This window comes from Balaenoptera ricei, chromosome 2 (assembly GCF_028023285.1).
Source record: "Balaenoptera ricei isolate mBalRic1 chromosome 2, mBalRic1.hap2, whole genome shotgun sequence".
In the NCBI taxonomy this organism is placed as follows: domain Eukaryota; kingdom Metazoa; phylum Chordata; class Mammalia; order Artiodactyla; family Balaenopteridae; genus Balaenoptera; species Balaenoptera ricei.
The window spans coordinates 19,853,846-19,872,378 of record NC_082640.1 but is presented as its reverse complement, the minus strand read 5'-3'; the positions used below and the strand labels follow the sequence as shown (position 1 = coordinate 19,872,378).

The 18,533-nt window shown below is 43.9% G+C and overlaps 1 protein-coding gene across 3 annotated transcripts in view; it reads left to right on the top strand.

Moving 5' to 3' along the window:
* CAMK1D (calcium/calmodulin dependent protein kinase ID) overlaps nt 1–18,533 on the top strand; it is a 405,430-nt gene that overhangs the window by 338,528 nt on the left and 48,369 nt on the right. For all 3 annotated transcript variants that reach the window (XM_059915320.1, XM_059915319.1, XM_059915321.1), the window contains exons 4-5: nt 12,557–12,695; nt 16,933–17,059. In XM_059915320.1, the coding sequence (XP_059771303.1) occupies nt 12,557–12,695; nt 16,933–17,059 (266 nt within the window). The remainder of the gene's footprint in view (nt 1–12,556; nt 12,696–16,932; nt 17,060–18,533) is intronic.

Genomic DNA, 18,533 nt, shown 5'->3' with positions numbered 1-18,533 from the left:
GATGAGCGAAGAGTGGCCTGAAGAGGCCCGAATCCTTTCCATGACTTCTGTTTCTCTATTAAATTTGATGGTAACTAAAGTTTCATACTATTATTTTAGCAAACAATTTGTTTTTATAAAGAGAGAATTTCAGGTGTGAAAGCATGAACTTTAGGTCTTACCAGTTCCCACACTTTGACTGTGAATCTTTGTTTAAAGGCAGCTCCTACGTTTCGGGCATGGCACCTCGGAGGTAGTAAATTACCACCCAAATTCAGGATGGTTTTCACAAGGCTGCTCTTCATTCCTCGGGGTTAGTGGTGTGCATCTTTAGAAGACCTATTAACTTTGGAGAAAACCTTTCTTTGTTTTTATGTTAAGGCTCATACTTAATACAACCATAGTAAGGTTTTGTAGGTTGTCATATGTTATGTTCAGATATGTTGCAGTGATCACATTCGATGTCATGATGCATCTTATTTCACTCTGCTACATGTGGAGGGTAAATGTATGGGTGCTAGAAAAAAATGGAAGTCCATCAGCAAGAATTCTTTTTGCCCAATAAAGGACTAGACCGCATGGGAAATATGTGAGTCTATGAGTGGAGGTTTTGTTATATATTCTCAGACTTGGAAGAATTTGGGCTGAGTGAGACAGAGCAATAGTGGATACTTAAGTGAAATGTCTGGAACCTGGTCTGTTTCATTATCTTCATTCTAAAAGAGCAAATTAACTGAAGAAGCCATTTCAGCGTATAATGTATATTTGTGCAATTACAAGGGAATGTTTAAAACAGTTATCAATCAAAATTCGCAAACGACAGCAAACTTTGATGGCTTCACTGCCTTCGTTCTGCAGATGGCTCTGGTCTGTTTTGATCTGCCCCATCCAGTCCGTGGGGCACGGATTAGGTCATGACGGTACCAGACAGGCACTTACACCCTGGGGGTCACTCTGTCCCCACACCCTGCTCTATATCACTCATAACTCACCCTTTAGCAAATCATTCTAAATGGATTTTTGACATGATTTTTAGACGGATGGTTATAAAAATATGCTGAAGGGTTCTCCTATTTAGATGCTTTTAGGTAATCTTCTGTTGAGGGGAATTTACAAAGTCTTATCTGCTCAGGGTACCTGGGCAAAGCCAGGACCAGCCAGGTGGGAGAACCATTGACTGGGTGCGTCGGGGGCCCTAGAACATCCTTCAGTGAGGGGGCCTCTTCCAGGCAAAAAAGCAAAACGCAAAGCAGAAGAGGTCAAGGGGAGATATGATTGGAGAGACGTAGGTAGAGCATGCAAACCAGTAGCAAGTTTAGGTGCCTGGGAGAATTGTGGCTGGATGGATGGGTGGGTTGATGGATGAGGTAGGCTTCAGAACACTTCTCTTGTGCCCTCCGTGGCATGTACTTTGAGGATTTGCATGACTGCTTGTGTATGCCATGCCCAGCTACACTCAGATCCCACTCACTGTTTTGTTTTTTGTGTATGTGTGTGCAAAATCTTTCTTTATTCAACATCTGTTTGGTTAGCTTTTTGTCTGTGCCAGGTATACCTGGCCAGGTCCTGGGTAAAACAGTGTCAGTGAAGAGGTTGACATTGCCTTTGCCTTCGTGGACATCACAGTCCGGAATAGGCAGGGGCAGAGTAGGAGGACAAGCATTACACAGACAAGTAGGCCAACACTCGATTCTACCTGATGAGTGCTGGGCAGAAATACAGATGCTAAGAGAGAATGTAATGGGGCAGGGGGAAGGGAGGACCTAATCTGGTCTGGGGGTCAGGAAAGGCTTTTCTGAAGTAGTGATATTCAAGCTAGGATCTAAATGATGAGTGGGAATTAGAAAGATAAAAATATGTGAGGATTCAACAGGTTCAAAGGTGGCCCAGAGCCAGGGAGCCCTACAGTGGGCAGCTGTGATCTTGTACATTTGTCGATGCTATTGATAGAAAGTGAACTTGAACTCCGCAGACTTAATGAAGTCTGAACAATAGGTAGACCATTTTTATTTTGGTTGTGTTTTTTTGAAGGCACTGTTAGACCTTTCTCATATTACCTGAATGCATGTGCTGTCCCATGTATCTGCTGTAAGATTTTCAGTACAGATTGGCTGAGAAACACTAGAATGAATATAAATACATATAATAAATTAAAGCTGGACAAAGGAATTAAATGCATTTTTGTTTAGGCTTGTCATAAAATTGAGACCCCATCAAGTTGTCTTCAGGTTCTGAATCTCTGAGCATATGTAAAATTGCATAGTTGTTCTCCGTTAGTTTTGAGCAAACTCACCCAAGATAGGCAAAGCTGTGCTTACAGCCAACTGGCAATTCCCTATATGGGAGTTAGCAATTTTACGGACTACCTGTAACCACGCCATACTCCAGACCTATTCCAGAGCCGTCTCCAGTCTCTTCCAGTTGTTATCTACTCAAGGAATGCAAAATTATTTTAATACTAGAAAATTGCAAAAGAAAAAAATTGTTGCCAAGTGAAATTTTCCTCATTGGAACTAATGGTGGGAAGGCCAGTATGTAACAAACATTTCATTACAGAATTTTTCCAAAAATTATATTTGATATATTCAAGAACGTCTGTTAATATAAAGCCCATACTGTGTACGTTCTACCACAAGGTCACTGCTTGGGGCTCTGGCAAATCTATTAGTATTTCATTAACCTAGAACATCTCAGGAAATGTGCCATCAGAGGTCAAAAACGTTCTGACCCTCACATTGCAAGTTCTCATTATAGAAGGTTATAAAAATGCATGTAATTAATACAGAAGTCACAATACAAAGTTGTGAGATTACGTAAGAAGGCTGACATTGTCACAAATTTCCATCCTAATCAAGTGCGTGGATATCTTCAAAAAGCCCAGCCTGTCTGCACGGAGCAGAGAAGAGAGCAGGGGACTCTCCTGCCTGTTCAGCCTGAAGCCCTATGTCACCCTCCTCACATTGCAACTCCCTGTTTCTAGCAGCTCCCTTCACACTGATCCCTTGTCAGTCAGTGGTTGGCTCCTGCCCCCCCCCCCCATCCCTTGCAGAAAAGGGAGAAGGGCACCGATATTTACAAAACACTGCAGCACACCAGGAGTCTGCCTAGGGATTTTCCCTTCATTGTCTCACTTAATTCTTTTTCTTTTTTTAAATTTATTTATTTATTTTGCCTGCGCCAGCTTGCAGGATCTTTGCTGCGGCATGTTTAGTTGCGGCATGTGGACATCTTAGTTGCGGCATGCATGTGGGATCTAGTTCCCGGACCAGGGATCGAAACTGGGCCCCCTGCATTGGGAGCGTAGAGTCTAACCCACTGGACCACCAGGGAAGTCCCCTCACTTAATTCTTAAATCAGGCATAATTCCGCCTTGTATAGTTGAGAAAATGAGGCTCAGAGAGGCCAATCCTGTACTCGGAGATCTCCAGTCCCAAGGTCTAGAAGCCATCTCATATGCCGATGACTCCCAGCTCTTCGCCTCCAGCCCTGATCTTCATCTTCGTAAATACAATGGACATTTCTCTGCCCTCAACTCTCAGCAGCATCTGTCAGAGTTGACTAGACCCTTCTCCTTGATTTCCATGGCCCCACACGCCTCCTTTGCTTCCTACTGCTGTCTGGTCCTTTGCTGGCTCATCCTTATCTGAGTGTTGGCATCCCCAGTACTCAGACGCCTTTCCCTTATCCAGCTGCACTCTCCCACGGGATCAGGTCTACCCTCTTGGCTTTGAAGACCATCTGCATGCTGATGACTTGCTAGTTTTGAACTCTAGCCCTAATCCTCCCCGTGACCTTCAGGCTCGTATCTATGGCTACCTGCTTGACATCTCCATCCAACAGGCATCTCAGACTTCCATATCCTACCTGAGGCTCAAGATCTATGCAATCCAATATGGTAGTGCCATGGAGCTATTTACATTAGTTAATACATTAATTAAAATTAAATAAGATTTAAAAGTCAGTTTTCCAGTTGTACTAGCCACATTTCAAATGCACCGTAGCTCTCTGAGTAGTGGTCACCACATCAGATTGCAGATAAAAAGCATTTCCATCATCACAGGAAGTTCTGGTGGTCAGTACTGCCCTAGTTGTTTTTAACCCCTCCAAATTTGTTCTTTCACCAGGGACCCCCTTTTCAAATAATCTAGCTGTTCCTCAAGTCAAAAATCTAGGAGACGTTCTTGATTCCTCTCCTTCCAGCATGCCTTATATCAACTTCATCAGTTAGTCTTGTCTACTGTGTCTCAAAAACATACCTCATGTCTGTATACTTCTCTTAGACTCCAGTGTTCCCCAAGCTGAGCCACCAGCCTCTGTCACATGGATCACTACAGAGGCTCCGCAATGATCTGCCTTCTTCCACTCTTGCTCTATAACCTATTGTCCGCACTGCAGGCAGCCAGAGTGATTTTTGAAAACTGTAAACCAGTTCCCCTGTCTCCAGGCTGAAAACCCTCCAATGATACCTCATCTGATGTAGAATAAACCCCCTGTTTAAATCTTAGTTTACATGACCTCTTTTTCCATTTGGGCTGCCATAACAAAGTACCATAGATCAGGCGGCTTATAGACAACAGAAATTTGTTTCTCACAGTTCTGGAGCCTGGAAGTCCCAGATCAGAGTGCCAGCATGGTTGCATTCTGGTAAGAGCCGTCTTCCAGGTTCTGCCAACTTCTTGTGTCCTCACGTGGAAGTAGGGCCAGCTAGTTCTCTGGGGTCTCTGATGAGGGCACTAATCCCATTCATGAGGGCTCCACCCTCATGGCCTGATTACCTCCCGAAAGCTCCACCTCCTAATACCATCACTTTGTGGGTTAGGTCAACATATGAATTGGGGGGGGGGGGGTGGGAAACATAAACATTCAACCCATAACACATGGCCCTGTATGACCTGAGCCTTCGTCTTTCTCAACCACTCTACTCTGCCCACCAGATTCCAGTCACCATGACTTTGCTTTTGGTCCCCAAATACCCTAAGAAAGACCTGTGCTGTCCTAACGGTCTTAGGACAGGCTCACCCCTTTGCCCAGAAGCTCTCCCCGATCATCACTGGGCTGGCTCTTCCCTGTCATCCAGTGGGGCCATCTCGGAGCCCACATAAAAGTGGCTCCACCACATACTCATCTCAGGCTTGTTTCTATCTCCCCACAGCGTTTTGAACTCTCTGAATGTTTCACATTTACCTATTTGTTCATTTATTTCCTTTCTCTTCTTCCTTCACTAGAATATAAGTCATAAATCCTGGGGATTCAATATGGATAAGACACGCTTTTCCCTCTTAGAATAAAAAAATCTAAAAATGATTTGTAGCAGGGCGGTGCAGTGGAAGCATGCTGGGCCCATAAAAATGGTTTTGTAATTAACTTATCTTTTTTTGGAATGTGGACAGGTGATGGAAGAGATTAGCTGTTTTAATCTTGAGCATGCTAATAATTTTTTTCAACAAATCTTTTTGTCCTTTTTTTATGAGTAATGCAAAAGTAGAATTTCTCTATCAGAGTCAGCAAGCACGTTTCATATACAAAATTAAAACACCTTCACTTCTTTCTTACCCATTGTTTTGGCTGTAACCACATTTTTCCTGGCCAGCCTTGAGGGCCAGCTGGATGGGAGCTGGAGGGGCATAGTTGGAAAACAGGAAAACAGGGAGAGATGATTGTTAGGAATCACTGAGGCCCCACCAAAGGCAGTGAAAGTTGTTGCCTGGATGGATGGAAAATCAGTGCACACTACAGAGCTGGCTGACATGGAGTCGGAGGAATGGATTTTAGATGTGCTCTTGTGAGCACATCTAAAGGTGGTAGGAAGCCTGCAGGACCAAGACTGTAAAAGCAGTAGGCCTCCAGGATGGCAGGGACAGACCTGCTTTGGAGGACAGGGTACACCCCCTGCAAAAGGACTTTGGTGCCAAGATGTCCCTCCCCTCCATGCCCACATGCACAGATGGTCACACTCTCGGTGGCATCTGTCTCAGAAGTGGTTGCCTTAGATCACAAGCAGCTTAGAATTAACAGCAGTCCAATGCAGCCCATCCAGTCTCTGCCGCGTGGTTTCCAGAATCCTTTGTGATTTGACTCATCCTCACAGGTCACATCTTCCAGATAAGTCTGGCTTCTTTGCATATCTTGTCCTTTCCTGCGTCTCCCTCTTCTCCCTGCCTGTCATGATCTTCCTCCTAACGCCTTCCTTCAGGAATCAGCCAGCACTTTTCTACCGTTCAGTGAGTGCTGTGCTAGACTGAGGACACAAAGGAAGTTCAAATACCTCCTTCAGGAACCTTCTCTAACCACGGATTTCTCCCGTCTACGACGTCCTGTGGTCAACCAGCCTGGATCACAGTCTGGCAAGTCATTAGTTGCTAGTGGTCTTGATGGTCAACTTGAACTTAGTTTGTAGCACCCCAAATAGAGACTAACTGCATGCCACGTGGTGGGCTTATAGAAGGTGCTCACTTAATGCTTCTTTCATTGATTCTATTTCCCTGAAAATTAGTTCAGCAAAATCTCCTTTCATGATCGTTCAAATGACTGGACTCTGCCTGCCCACTGGACTTTCCTCCACTTGACTAAATACTGCTCCTCCTTTAAGACAGCTCCGATTCACTTTTTCCTGCCCTGTCCCCTGGCCTTCTGTGGTCTTCCAAAACACCTTCACCCCCTCTCCCTTCAACATCAGAACCATCTGTACTGTGTCTTTCTTATCTGTGTATCTTGGTCACCCACCCCCCATACACACTGGACTGTGTACCCCTTGGAAACAGGGACAGCATATGTTATCACTTGATGCAAGACTATTTGATTAGGTGAATAAAAAAGCATACAGTGCAAGTAAAGTAGAAAAAATGTTTTCCCCCAATAAACCTTGAAAAAAATATAAAGAGAGTATACATTCAAAGATACAGTACACAAATATGGACTATCCTTTAGTTGCCCAGTGTGTTAGTCTGCTTGGGCTGCCATCACAAAATACCACGCACTGGGTGACTTGAAACAACAGAAATTATTTCCTCAGCATTCTGGAGACTGGAAGTCCAAGATCAGGGTGTCAGCAGGTTTGGCTTCTCCTGGAGCCTCTCTCCTTGGCGTGCAGACAGCTGCCTTCTCACTGTGTCCTCACAGGGTCCAGCCTCTGTTCATCCCTGGTGTCTTCTCTCACTAGACCTCATTTAACTTTAATTACCTCTTTAAAGGCCCCGTCTCCAAGTACAGTCACATTCTGAGTTGTACTTTGGCCGGGGCGGGTGGGGGAGAGGGGGCAGTGGTGGGCGGCTGTTAGGATTTCAACATTAAAAAATTGGGGGCTGGGGGACACAATTCAGTCCACAACACCCAGACACTGAGAAGGGAAAAGAGCCAGAATCAAAATGCAGTGGCACACAAGGGGTTACATTTCTCTGCCCCATTCCACGGAGAGGCATGTGTTTGTGTTTTAGAAGTTTCTGAACAGATTGAGGCTGGGAAGATGTTGTGAAACTGAATTCTGAGAATAAAGATATTTTGATTATTAAAGTGGGATTTGTTGAAGGAGGGAAATATTGAGGACAAAGTTTTCATGAAATAAACCCTTAATCGTCCCAGAGTGGGTGAGAGAGTCCCCCCAGGAGCGGAGAGTGAGGGCACCAAAGACACATGAAGTCGTGAGGATCAGGGGACAGAGAGACAGCGGGTGCCCTGCATGGGAGGAAGGAAGTTCCAGGGGCTGCCAAGTTGGGACTCGACTGAGGCAAAGACTGATGGTCTTTATCTTTCTCCAGGCTGGGTGAAAAAAAAATTCTGTCATCTGGGCCTTGGGGTTTCACAGTTGAAAAATGCTTTGTTTGCAGCCTCTCAATCACAACCTGTATGTTTCAGGACTACCTTCCCCTTAGGATTAAATAAGGGAAATTGTTCTTAGAAAACATGCATTTATAACCAGCCTTGCTCTGGGGCACATTAAGGCATGTGGCTCTTGTAGCCACGTCACCCGGGTCTTTAACACTGGCGCTGCCTAGTTATCTGACATTCTTGTGAATTTCAGGGCATATCTGCTGTAACACTGCTCTTTATCATCTCCAGTATCAGCACTAATACTTCTCAGACTCCTGTCTCTAATATTAATAGCACAGCACTATACTATTTGGCCTTTTTGGGAAGGAAGATGTTTTTTTCTTTAACCCTCAGATGGTCCCTGGCTGGATCTGAAGATGAAACTCACAAAGACAGATGAATAGGAAAAAAAGCAAACACATTTTATTGAATTTTTACATATCCACAGGAGGCTTCACAAGGGAATGAAGACCTCAAGAAGTGACCAGAGCAGGAAGCTTTTATACCTTTTAGGCAAACAATAAATTTGTGAAGAATGGACAAGACAAAGGAGTTTGTAATAGGGGTAGTAAATGGTGAAGATGTGTAACTAAGATGATAAGGGTTAGTTGAACATGGTTTGCTTGCCAGTTTCACTCTGGGCTGATAAGAGTCTGTCTCCAGTGAAAGGAGAATTTATTTCCTGCCTTCGGACAGAAAAGTGGGAGCTTCTTTTACATTTACTTGCTTCTTAACTGCCTTCAGTTCAAAATAATTTTATGTCTAAGAGGCATATTTGGGGGTGACATATTCTGGTTTCCATTGGCCTTTTTCATATTTTATTAAATCTAACTTCTAGAGTAATAGATTTTTGGAGCCCATTTTTCAGCATTAGCACAAGTACCATTTTTGAATGAACGTGTGGGTGATGTAAGATATAAAACATTTTAGACTATAATTAGCAGTAAATCTTAAAATAAGAGGAAAATATCTACCAAAATCAGATGGAGAAGTCCAAGTGCATGTAAAAAACAACATGGTTTGCCCAGTATTAACAGTGGATGCATGGTATACTGACGAAGTTGTATATAATAGTGCATTACAGAATATTACAGAATATATTACAGTATAGAATCAAAACTTAGTTTACTTGATCCAGCAACTTTGAAATTCTGTTTCTTGACTATTTTTTAATTTGAAGAGATTTGCATTACTTAAAATTTTGCAAGTAAACAAATTTTATTGAGATCATTACGTCCAACCATTTGGTTTTTGCATAGTTAAGATTCACATACAGAGATAGCAGTGCAGTGTAATAGTCAAGGAAGATCAGAGACTGAGCAAACCCAAGTTCACTGCAAAGGCAGGTTATTCTAAATAAATGTCCAAGTTCAAATTGAGAGGAGTAGAGAATTTTCAAACCATATTCCTGTCTTCTGCTCCCTTAGTCTTTGGTAGCCAGTTTCCTTCTATACAGCTACATCCCCTTAAAGCTGAACCTCTCTCCCATAGCTGCCATTAAGTAATTTTATTTATTGACCTGTTATTATGGTCCTACTCCTTTTCTCCAATCACCTGACCCCTGATCCTTCCAACTACATTCTGATGCTTTGCGTGTTTTCATTGGGGGACTCCATTTCTAAAGAGGACCTTTAAACCGCACACATTGGAAGCTTGCCGTAGAAGGATATTGACTCAAGCAAACAACCTGTCAGCTCAGCAGCCCACCACCCCAACCTTCACGTGTCCTGCCAGCCTGAAAATGAGACACGCCCCTCACCACAGTTCTAAATTTATTTCCTTATCAGTGATTCTGGGATTCTGGTTGTTCACAAGTGATTTTGAAAATGACTGGGTGTCTTAGCTCAGGCTGTCATAACAAAATACCAGCAACTGGGCAGCTTAAAGGACAGAGATGAATTTCTCACAGTTCTGGCGTCTGGGATGTCTAAGATCAAGGTGCTGGCACATTTGGTTCCTGTTAGGCCTCTGTTCCTGGCTTACAGATGGCCGCCTTCTCACTAGGTCCTCACATGGCTTAGAGAAAGAAAACTCTCTGGTGTCCCTTATTCTTCTCATGGAGACACTAATTCCATCATCAGGGCCCCACCCTCATGACCTCAACTAAACCTAATTACCTCCGCAAATTCCCACCTCCAAATACCATCACACAGTTGGGGGGAGGGGGACAGTTAGAGCTTCAGCATATGAATTGGGGGACAGGGGCGCACAAACGTTCAGTCTGTAAGAATGACCTTTTGAAATGTGTGCTTGAGATTTCTGGAAAGTATAAAGTGATTTACAAACTTTAAGGTATTTTTATCAGTATTGTTACATTTTTTATCGGCAAGTTTTTAAAATTTTCCCCCTTTTCCTTGGTTTCTAAGGAAATCACATTTTTTCTGAGCAATGTTCAGAAAAATAAATCCCTGGTGCAGTTTGGAATTTAAGAAGTGAAATACTAAATGTGCAGAAAATTGAGACCCTGACACTACATGTGACAGGAGTATCTTAAACTTCAACTCTAATGCTTCAATTCTTATTGCATTGCTGACCTATCACAGTGAAAATATTATACAATGGCTATTAATACCTTATATCACATTACAGAGATGTGGACTTTGAGAGAATGGGAAGCAGGAAAGATCAGTTTTGAGGGAGGGAAGGGATCTGGCAAAGTGCAGGTCATAGAGTGCTAAGGGTGGGAGGTGGAGGAAGGGGTGAGGTTTTTTTTATTATTATTATTATTAATTTATTTATTTATTTGGCTGTGCCGGGTCTTAGTTGCGGCATGCAAGATCTAGTTCCCTGACCAGGGATCGTACCAGGGATTGCTCCTGCATTGGGAGTGCGGAGTCGTAACTGCTAGACCACCAGGGAAGTCCCAGGGGTGAGCATTGTTGCTCGAGGGCTTCCAGCACCTTGCAGAGGGTGTGAGTAGCAGGCAGCCCAGTGGTAAGAAAGCACCGGAACACTAGTAAGCGGTGCCCTTATTGAAGGTGGGCTGATGTAGGGAATGAGGAGGGACACAATCAAGACAGGGTTTTCCTCCAGCGCAGCTAATGCCGCCTTGATTGGCACCAACTGCACAGGGTGGCTGGCGCCTAATGGGCGCCCAGTACACGTGGAATGAATGATTGAATAAATGACTCAGTGAAGTGAATGCCTCCAAGTGAATGCACGCAGGTTCACCCTACCCCTGGCAACTGTGCATCTCCTGTAATACATCCTCAAGCTCTGCAACGTTCTTCCATTGAAATCATTGGAAGAAGGTTCCAGAAAAATGAAGAGTGGCAAGAACTTGATGTGAGTTGCTGAGAGGGAATGTCTTGGGATCTGGGCTTACCTAAGGACAGATAATGTAGACAACATGGTCGTCAGGATGTAGTTGCTCCCCTGTTTGTATTTCTTTTCACTCTTTGAATTGCTTTTTATTTCTCCTGAGCGTCCTTCTTCTTTTATCTAGATTGCTCAGTTTGCTTTGGAAATGAGACATTATGCAAGCGCAATATGGCTTGGAATGATTATACGTAATGGGAAAGACTCTAATACATAGGCCTTTTATAGCTGCAATTGTGTTTTATTAGTTTTCTTTAAAAAGAACATTTCAGTGGCTCAGTTATTGAACATTAATTGCCTTGACTTGAAGAAAATGAATCATAGCTTTGTGTGTTAGTGTATGTATGTGTGTTACTGCTGGGGCCTGTCTTTTAAAGATGTAAAAGTTGTTTGTGAAACTTTTATGATCCTAATGTTTCACATATACCTTTTTCATTTTGCTTTTGGAAAATTTTTTTCTCTTTTATTAAAATAGTGCTGACATATCCCTTGAAGCTAATTTCAAGGGGTGGCTTAATTATTTGCACAAAGCACTGTTTTTCTTAGAGAAGTCTGTACTCCAAGAATTTGAAGGCAAAGGTATCAGTTGAATTGTTTCTATTCAGGATTTTACAGTTCTGTTACTTTGTTCAACTCAGAGCAACATCAAATCTCAGAGCTGAAAGGGTCTCTGTCCACCAAGGCTTTTTAACCTTTAGCGACCTAGGTCCTCTTTTGATAAATACAAAAAAAATGGTAATGCAATCTGAAATTCAAAGAAATTGAAATGAAATATTCTCAACAAAAACCAAAGTAAAACAATGTAATGGAGTGTCATTCTTCTATCTCTTTTTGTAAATCACAAGTGGCTTTGAGGCTCTGATGCCTCTCAGGGAGTGGTTGACTAGATTAACTACCTCTTTTTACAGATAAAAAGACTGAGGTGCAAAGATTCCAGGAGTGCCCATCCTCTCAGCATCTTAGGAGCAGAACTGGGTCAAGAACCCAGACGTCCTGTTGGCTGCTTCCTGCTTTGCCCGCAGCACCCCTCCCACCGCCCAAACCTTTAAGGCTATACTCGCATGCAAAGGAGGCATCTTATCCAGTGTCATCGCCCTATAACTGATGATGCTGATATTCTGGAAGGTTATTCTGAGTTAATGCTGTCCCAGCAGGATGGAGGCAAAGGCCAAGAGAAACTTCTCAGGCCTGGCTAGCCCATGGATCCTGGTTTATTTTTATTTACTTTATTTCATCCTGGACCATCTGTACCATCATGACATAGAAACACTGCCCTGATATAGCTTCTGGGGAATAAGGGGGCAACATTTAAATCTGAAAATAGATTCATTTTTGAAATAAAGTCTGGGTCTTTCACCATATTGAAAGGTCTTATTGGTAGTCTTCACTGAACAATTCAACATATCTTTTTAAACTTATACTGATTTGTTCTCTCTCTTTTTTTTTTTAACAGTGTATCTGGTGGAGAGCTGTTTGACCGGATAGTGGAGAAGGGATTTTACACAGAGAAAGATGCCAGCACTCTGATCCGCCAGGTCTTGGATGCTGTCTACTATCTCCATAGAATGGGCATTGTCCACAGGGACCTCAAGGTGAGGCTGTCGCTTAGCAACACCCTCCAGTTGCTTTCCAACCCACAATGCACCTGTCGGAGCAGATTGGCTCCAGAGGAGGGATGAGGTTGCCTTGATGTAGATATGGGTGGAATGAATGGTGGGCTTTGTGTACTGCTGGTCGTCAGGGTCTTTGGGACCCAGAAGTAGCTTGAAGGATGATGAAGATCAATGGGGCTGGCCATTGTTTGGGACATTTAATAACCACTGTACAGCGAAAGGGCCATGGGGAGGTAGGTTGTGCATTGCTTCAAGCTTATCTAAAGGGTAATTTTGTTCAAGATATGGATGCCATGAAGATTGCCCAGTGCAGTTCTGCAGTCTTTTCCCAATTCCAGCCCTGTTTCAGTGCAACCCACCATATGAAAGAAAGGGAGCAGTAGATAGAGGGTGTGAGGTGAGGGAGAAAGGAAATAAAAGGTTATCCAGAAAGATGGGTTAAATGACATACAATTACAGCCTTCTCCCAATGTCCTGTCGGTTCCATTCTTATCTTTTCCCTATGAGGTTTTCAAATACTCACCCTTCACCAATAGCATTGAAGGATCTGGGCCTTGGTCACCTTGGCCCAAGGGTCTCTGTGGATGCCGAAGGGTAGGTATCATAGTACCAAGGGTAGGTATCGAACATATCAATTTGAGGAACAGAAAAAAATCTGTGCTGTTGACCCGAGGCTATAAAGTGGCTTCATTCTACAGCAGTTATAGGTCCAGCCCCCAGAACTCACGGCACCAGTCAAGATAGAAATCTCACCCCAGCACACATACTCACCACTCCTATCAGAAACACAGGGATTATATTGTACTGAAGCCATGCTATACACAACTACGGGCAATCTAAATCAATTTAAGGAATAAATGGTAAACATGTGTTAAAACAGAATGTTAACATCTGCCCGTTAATCTGGTACTGGCTGTCAAGGTATAAAATGGTGTGGCTTTTCCTTTCATAGGAATTCACTGAAGTTTTTTCTTTTCTCCATGTTAATCATTTTCCATTGACTAGGGTAGTGGCTTCCAAATGTTAGCCTCCATCAGAATTGTCTGGATGGCTTGTAAAAACACAGATTGCTGGCTCTTCCCCAGAGGTTCTGATCCTGCAGGTCTGCATTGGGGCCCGGGAACTTGCATTTCAAAGGGGTTTTCAGGTGACGCTGATGTTGGCCTGGGAACCACACTTGGAGAACTGCTGGACGAGGGTAGTTGAGGACGTTGATGGACTTCTTACAGCCTTTGCTGGCCTCCTGATGGGTGAAATGGGCTGTGAGCAGAAGTAGTTCATCTTCAGGACTTGCAGGTCCTTCAGAGGGCCAGGTAAGGGCTAGGTAAGGTGACCTGGCACCTCTGTGCCAGGCAGCTGTGCCTTCTCTGCTCTCTTGTGCCCTCACCAAATGCCGGTTCTGTGCTTCCAGGCCACAGCAGGCAGCTAGCTCTTCCTGAACAAGTTAGTTTAGTGACCGTAGAGATGTGATGTGGTGTACTTACTAGAAATCATTTCTAAGCAGGTAAGCCATTTCCTAGATGGGCAATGTTTATTTCCCCCTTAGAAAGCCAGATTGGCTTTATGGGAGATCATGTTTTTTACATGCAGGTAACGCTTTTGGAGAAGTACATGCAGCTCCCAGCCTGTAGAACTTTAAGATCACCAGACTTGTAATTGTGGATAGAATGTTACCATTTTAGGACCTTTTTGTGGTCTCTTTTCAGAGGCACAAAGAAGTTTGATCTATGTGGAGGAAGTTGGGGTTCAGGAATTAAATTTTCATAAACCTCTAAGAAAATTAAACTCTGTGATAGAGGCCAGAGCAATAGAGAACATGATTGGGTTAATTTAAGATTAGAGCACAATTTGAGATGCTATCCTACCCCCACAGGTGGCTATACCTCTTTCTCCCTTCAGAAAGGTATTCTCGTGTCTTCTTGCCCCAGAAGCTGCTAAAGATGATCAGTTGTCTTTTTTTCAAAACAAGTGAAATGTCCGCTGTTGCCCCCTCCTGTTAGGCACTGTTGCCCTTTGGAGCTGGATCGTTCTTTGCTGTGCGAGGCTGTCCTGTGCTTGTTTAATAGCATCCCTGGTCTCTACCCACTAGATGCCTGTACCAGTCCTGAAGTTTTGACCACCAAAAAATGTCTCTAGGCATTGCCAAATGTCCCCTGGGGGGCGAAATAGTCCCCAGTTGAGAATCACTGGATCAGGAGTATGACTATGTATAACATGAACTTTACAGGAAGTGTTGATTCAGATCTTTTAAAAGCTTGTTATGTGAACAAGGGTTGGAATTGACATCCCAAGTCAAGTATTGGCCACGAATTGTCTTGCAAAGATGCCGTAAAATACAGAAAAATAATTTTTCGGGTGAGTCCTGGGCCTCATAGGATCCCAGGAAGCATTGTAAGATCCCCTACCTCCTCCTTTCCCTCCACCCCTCACAGCCCTCCTACTGCCTAGTGGGGGTCTCCACCCACATCATCCCTGAGCCCATCTTCCCTCCCACTTTTTCCCTGTCCACCCCTCCCCACAGGTAAAGCCCTGCTGTGCTTACTAAGTCTTAAGGTAAGTAAAAGTATTGACCTAAGCTGAGAATGACCAGTGCATTGAACCCTCCTTGGTGATTGCCCTTCAGAAGAGCAGTTTATTGATCCAAATGCATCTCCTGTAGGAGGAAGGTATCAGGAGAGATTTTTGGCTCTTAGGCCATCTCCTGCCTGGATGCAGCCTTGTCTAGGAGCATGAGATCCTTGACTTTACAGCTGTAGAAGTACTGGGACAGGAAGTTATAACATCAGAAACTTTAAAAAAAAAAATTCTCTCTGCACGCATGATTGGATTCTTACTGGTCATCAAAGGCGAATCCGTAAACATTCAGGGAAACCATGAACCACGTGCACTGTTTGGTTAGTTTATTTCCCTCTGCTTTCTCAGTGTTATTATTTCTACTATTGATTGGCCCATTTTATTCTAGTTTAAAAGTAATTGAAAGCATCCTCAAGCATACATTTGATTTTCTTCTAATTTTATGCTTCATCCACAGGATTAAAGTCACTGTGAATGATGTATCATGTTATTTTGAATGAGGGGTAGTATTTTTTTCCTTGGGGTTCAGTTAAAGAAAAAAATGGTTCTGACACATGTTAAAATGGTAAGGAAGGCTTTATTCAGGACTCCTGCAAGAGGGGCATTGCATTAGGGGAGAGAATTGGGCTCCACTGCACATGTGGCAAGGACACATGGGGATGTACAGCCGTTGAGCAGAGTGAGGGGTCATGGATGGAAAATTACTGTGAGAGACAGCAAGGGTGGGGGGATGCTTGCTCAACATCTCCCTCCGTCTCCATAAGCCCCGCCCCCATTTTTTGCCAGAAACAACCAGATTCCCCAATTTTCCACAAGATGTCATACAAACGAAACTTTGCTGTCTCCTGGTTTACCCCAGGATTGACATCCTTAAGCTCCTCCCATGTAGACGCCACGGAGGTGCCACTGATGTACAGACTTAGAGTGGAAACGGGAGCTGTAATCAGACCTTTGCTGCATGTCGTGTGTTACTGCTGCCTGAGCTCTGACATTTTACAGTCAGGGAAGCAAACGAGGAACCATCTTGACCCATCTTCTACAGAAACAGAGCTTTTAAGGACACATGGCTAGAAAGCTCTAGATCTTCCACCTCCGATTCATTCCGTGATGACCTCCCCCTGTTTCCCAGGGAGCGGAGCGCTCGGGTATCAGCTGGCCCAGGAAGAGGGGAAGTGCAGTGCATGTGCCCGAGCTATGGACACGGGACGTCCCTTAGGGCGGGGAGAGAGACCCTTAGGTCGGAGACAGGTTGCTGACAAGGGTCAGAAAAAAGAAACCGAATAGCACCGGCAAAGGCAGTTTTCTTTCTGGGAATCTCCGTTCCCCTAACCCAAGAAATGAATTGACAAGTCTGAAAGGCATCTGCTTTCTAGTTGCCTCAATATATGGTTCATTGTTCTTAAGTAGAGAAAATACTAATAAGGGAAAGGGACTCACATTTATTGAAAATCCGTAAGTGCCCAATACTATATAAGGCTCCCTGCATTGTTTTCACTAAACACTGCTTTTCTTAAGGCATTTACTGTGTCTAAAGATCAAGTCTGTTCTTCCATTGTCATTAAGTTTTGGTGGTTTGGTGAGGCTCCCACAATTAACCCAGCTTTTAAAACAGGTTGTAATTTTTTTTTACATTTCCTTTTAGCCTGAGAACCTCTTGTACTACAGTCAAGATGAGGAGTCCAAAATCATGATCAGTGACTTCGGATTGTCCAAGATGGAGGGCAAAGGAGACGTGATGTCCACAGCCTGCGGGACCCCAGGCTATGTCGGTAAGGACTGCGCGTGTGTGTTTTCCCACTTGTCAACCTGATCGCTTGTCTTAAGCATTTGAGCCTGGCACGTGATCACAGCTGCCTTCGTTTCCCTTGAGGGAGGAATAAAAAGATTGAGAGACACTGGAATGAGTTTGAAGGGAAGTGATTTCCCCTGAAACCTTTTAATAGTTGGGTAGAAATCCCGTTTGATTTGGGTGTGGGCCTGAGTGGAGGCCAGGAATTGATTTAGGTGAATTCCCAGGTTCTAAGACCAGAAATATGTCATGTGTGTCTATGTTTTTAAATGATTTACAGTGACATGTGGGATGACAATAAGGTGCAAACACACATAAAACAAAATGTTGAGATAGAAACACGTAGAAAGAAAATATTGATAGGAGGAATCTGATTCAAACCCTGACCAAGTCACTCCTTTAATTAGCCAATCCTGATCTGTCCTGGAGAAGCCAAGAATTAAAGTTTTTTCTAAAATCAGAACCCCAGAGATCCTTTGTCCCTGATACTCAGAATGCAGAAAATGCTATGGCAGATCTGAACACATACTGAGACTCAACTTCCATCTTCTGGGGGCCCGGAGAAAGGCCATCAGAACTGTGTACGAAGTTATTGAGGCTTCCATTTACGACTGTATTCATTCATCCAGCAAGTGCCTGCTATGTACCAGATGCTGTTCTAGGCACTGGGGTGAAGACAGTGAATGAGACGGAACACCTGCCCTCGTGGAGCTGACCTCTTAGTTGGGAGAGACAGGCAGAAAAGAAACAGGTGAACAGGGGCGTTTCAGATCTTACATGCTATGAAGAAGACAAAACGGGAGTGTGTGATAGAATGACAGGTGTGAAGAGGGGTTGGGACAGTTAAGGGGACAGGAGGAGACTCAGGCGTTAGCCTTCATGACGAGAAGCAGCCCCGACCATGGGAAAGTCAGGGGACAGAGTTCCAGGTAGAGGCATCAGCTTGTGCTGGGGAGAGAGTGAGTGCAAGCTAGGAAGCTCTAAGAGCAGGAAGAAATGAGACTGGAAGAGACTTTGAGAAAATGGAGACCGAGGCTGAATTCTCATCATACAAACCATGACGGCTTTTCTTAATGAGAACAGTGAGCCTGCCCTGAAGGAGAGGAGGTGATGTTATATGACCAATGTCATTCCGGTTTGTTTGGGGATACAACCGCGTGACCTTCCCAGGCAGGCTGAGGGAAGCAGGCCTCATGCTAAACGGGTCTGGGGCCCAGAGCATTGTCGGAAACTCCGAAAGACTTCAGAGGCACTTCAGGGCCCTTCAAGTGCTTGCATGATAATGGGCGTTAAGTCATCACTGTTAATGTCACAGCTGTTGCACTTTTAAAGGAACTCAGGAGAAAAGAACAGACTTGAGGGGAATAGAGACTAAAATGAGGGGAAGGGAAGGAAGCCCCAGATTTAGGAGGAGATCAAGATGGTATAAGTGTGGGAGGAAAAGATGTGGCCAG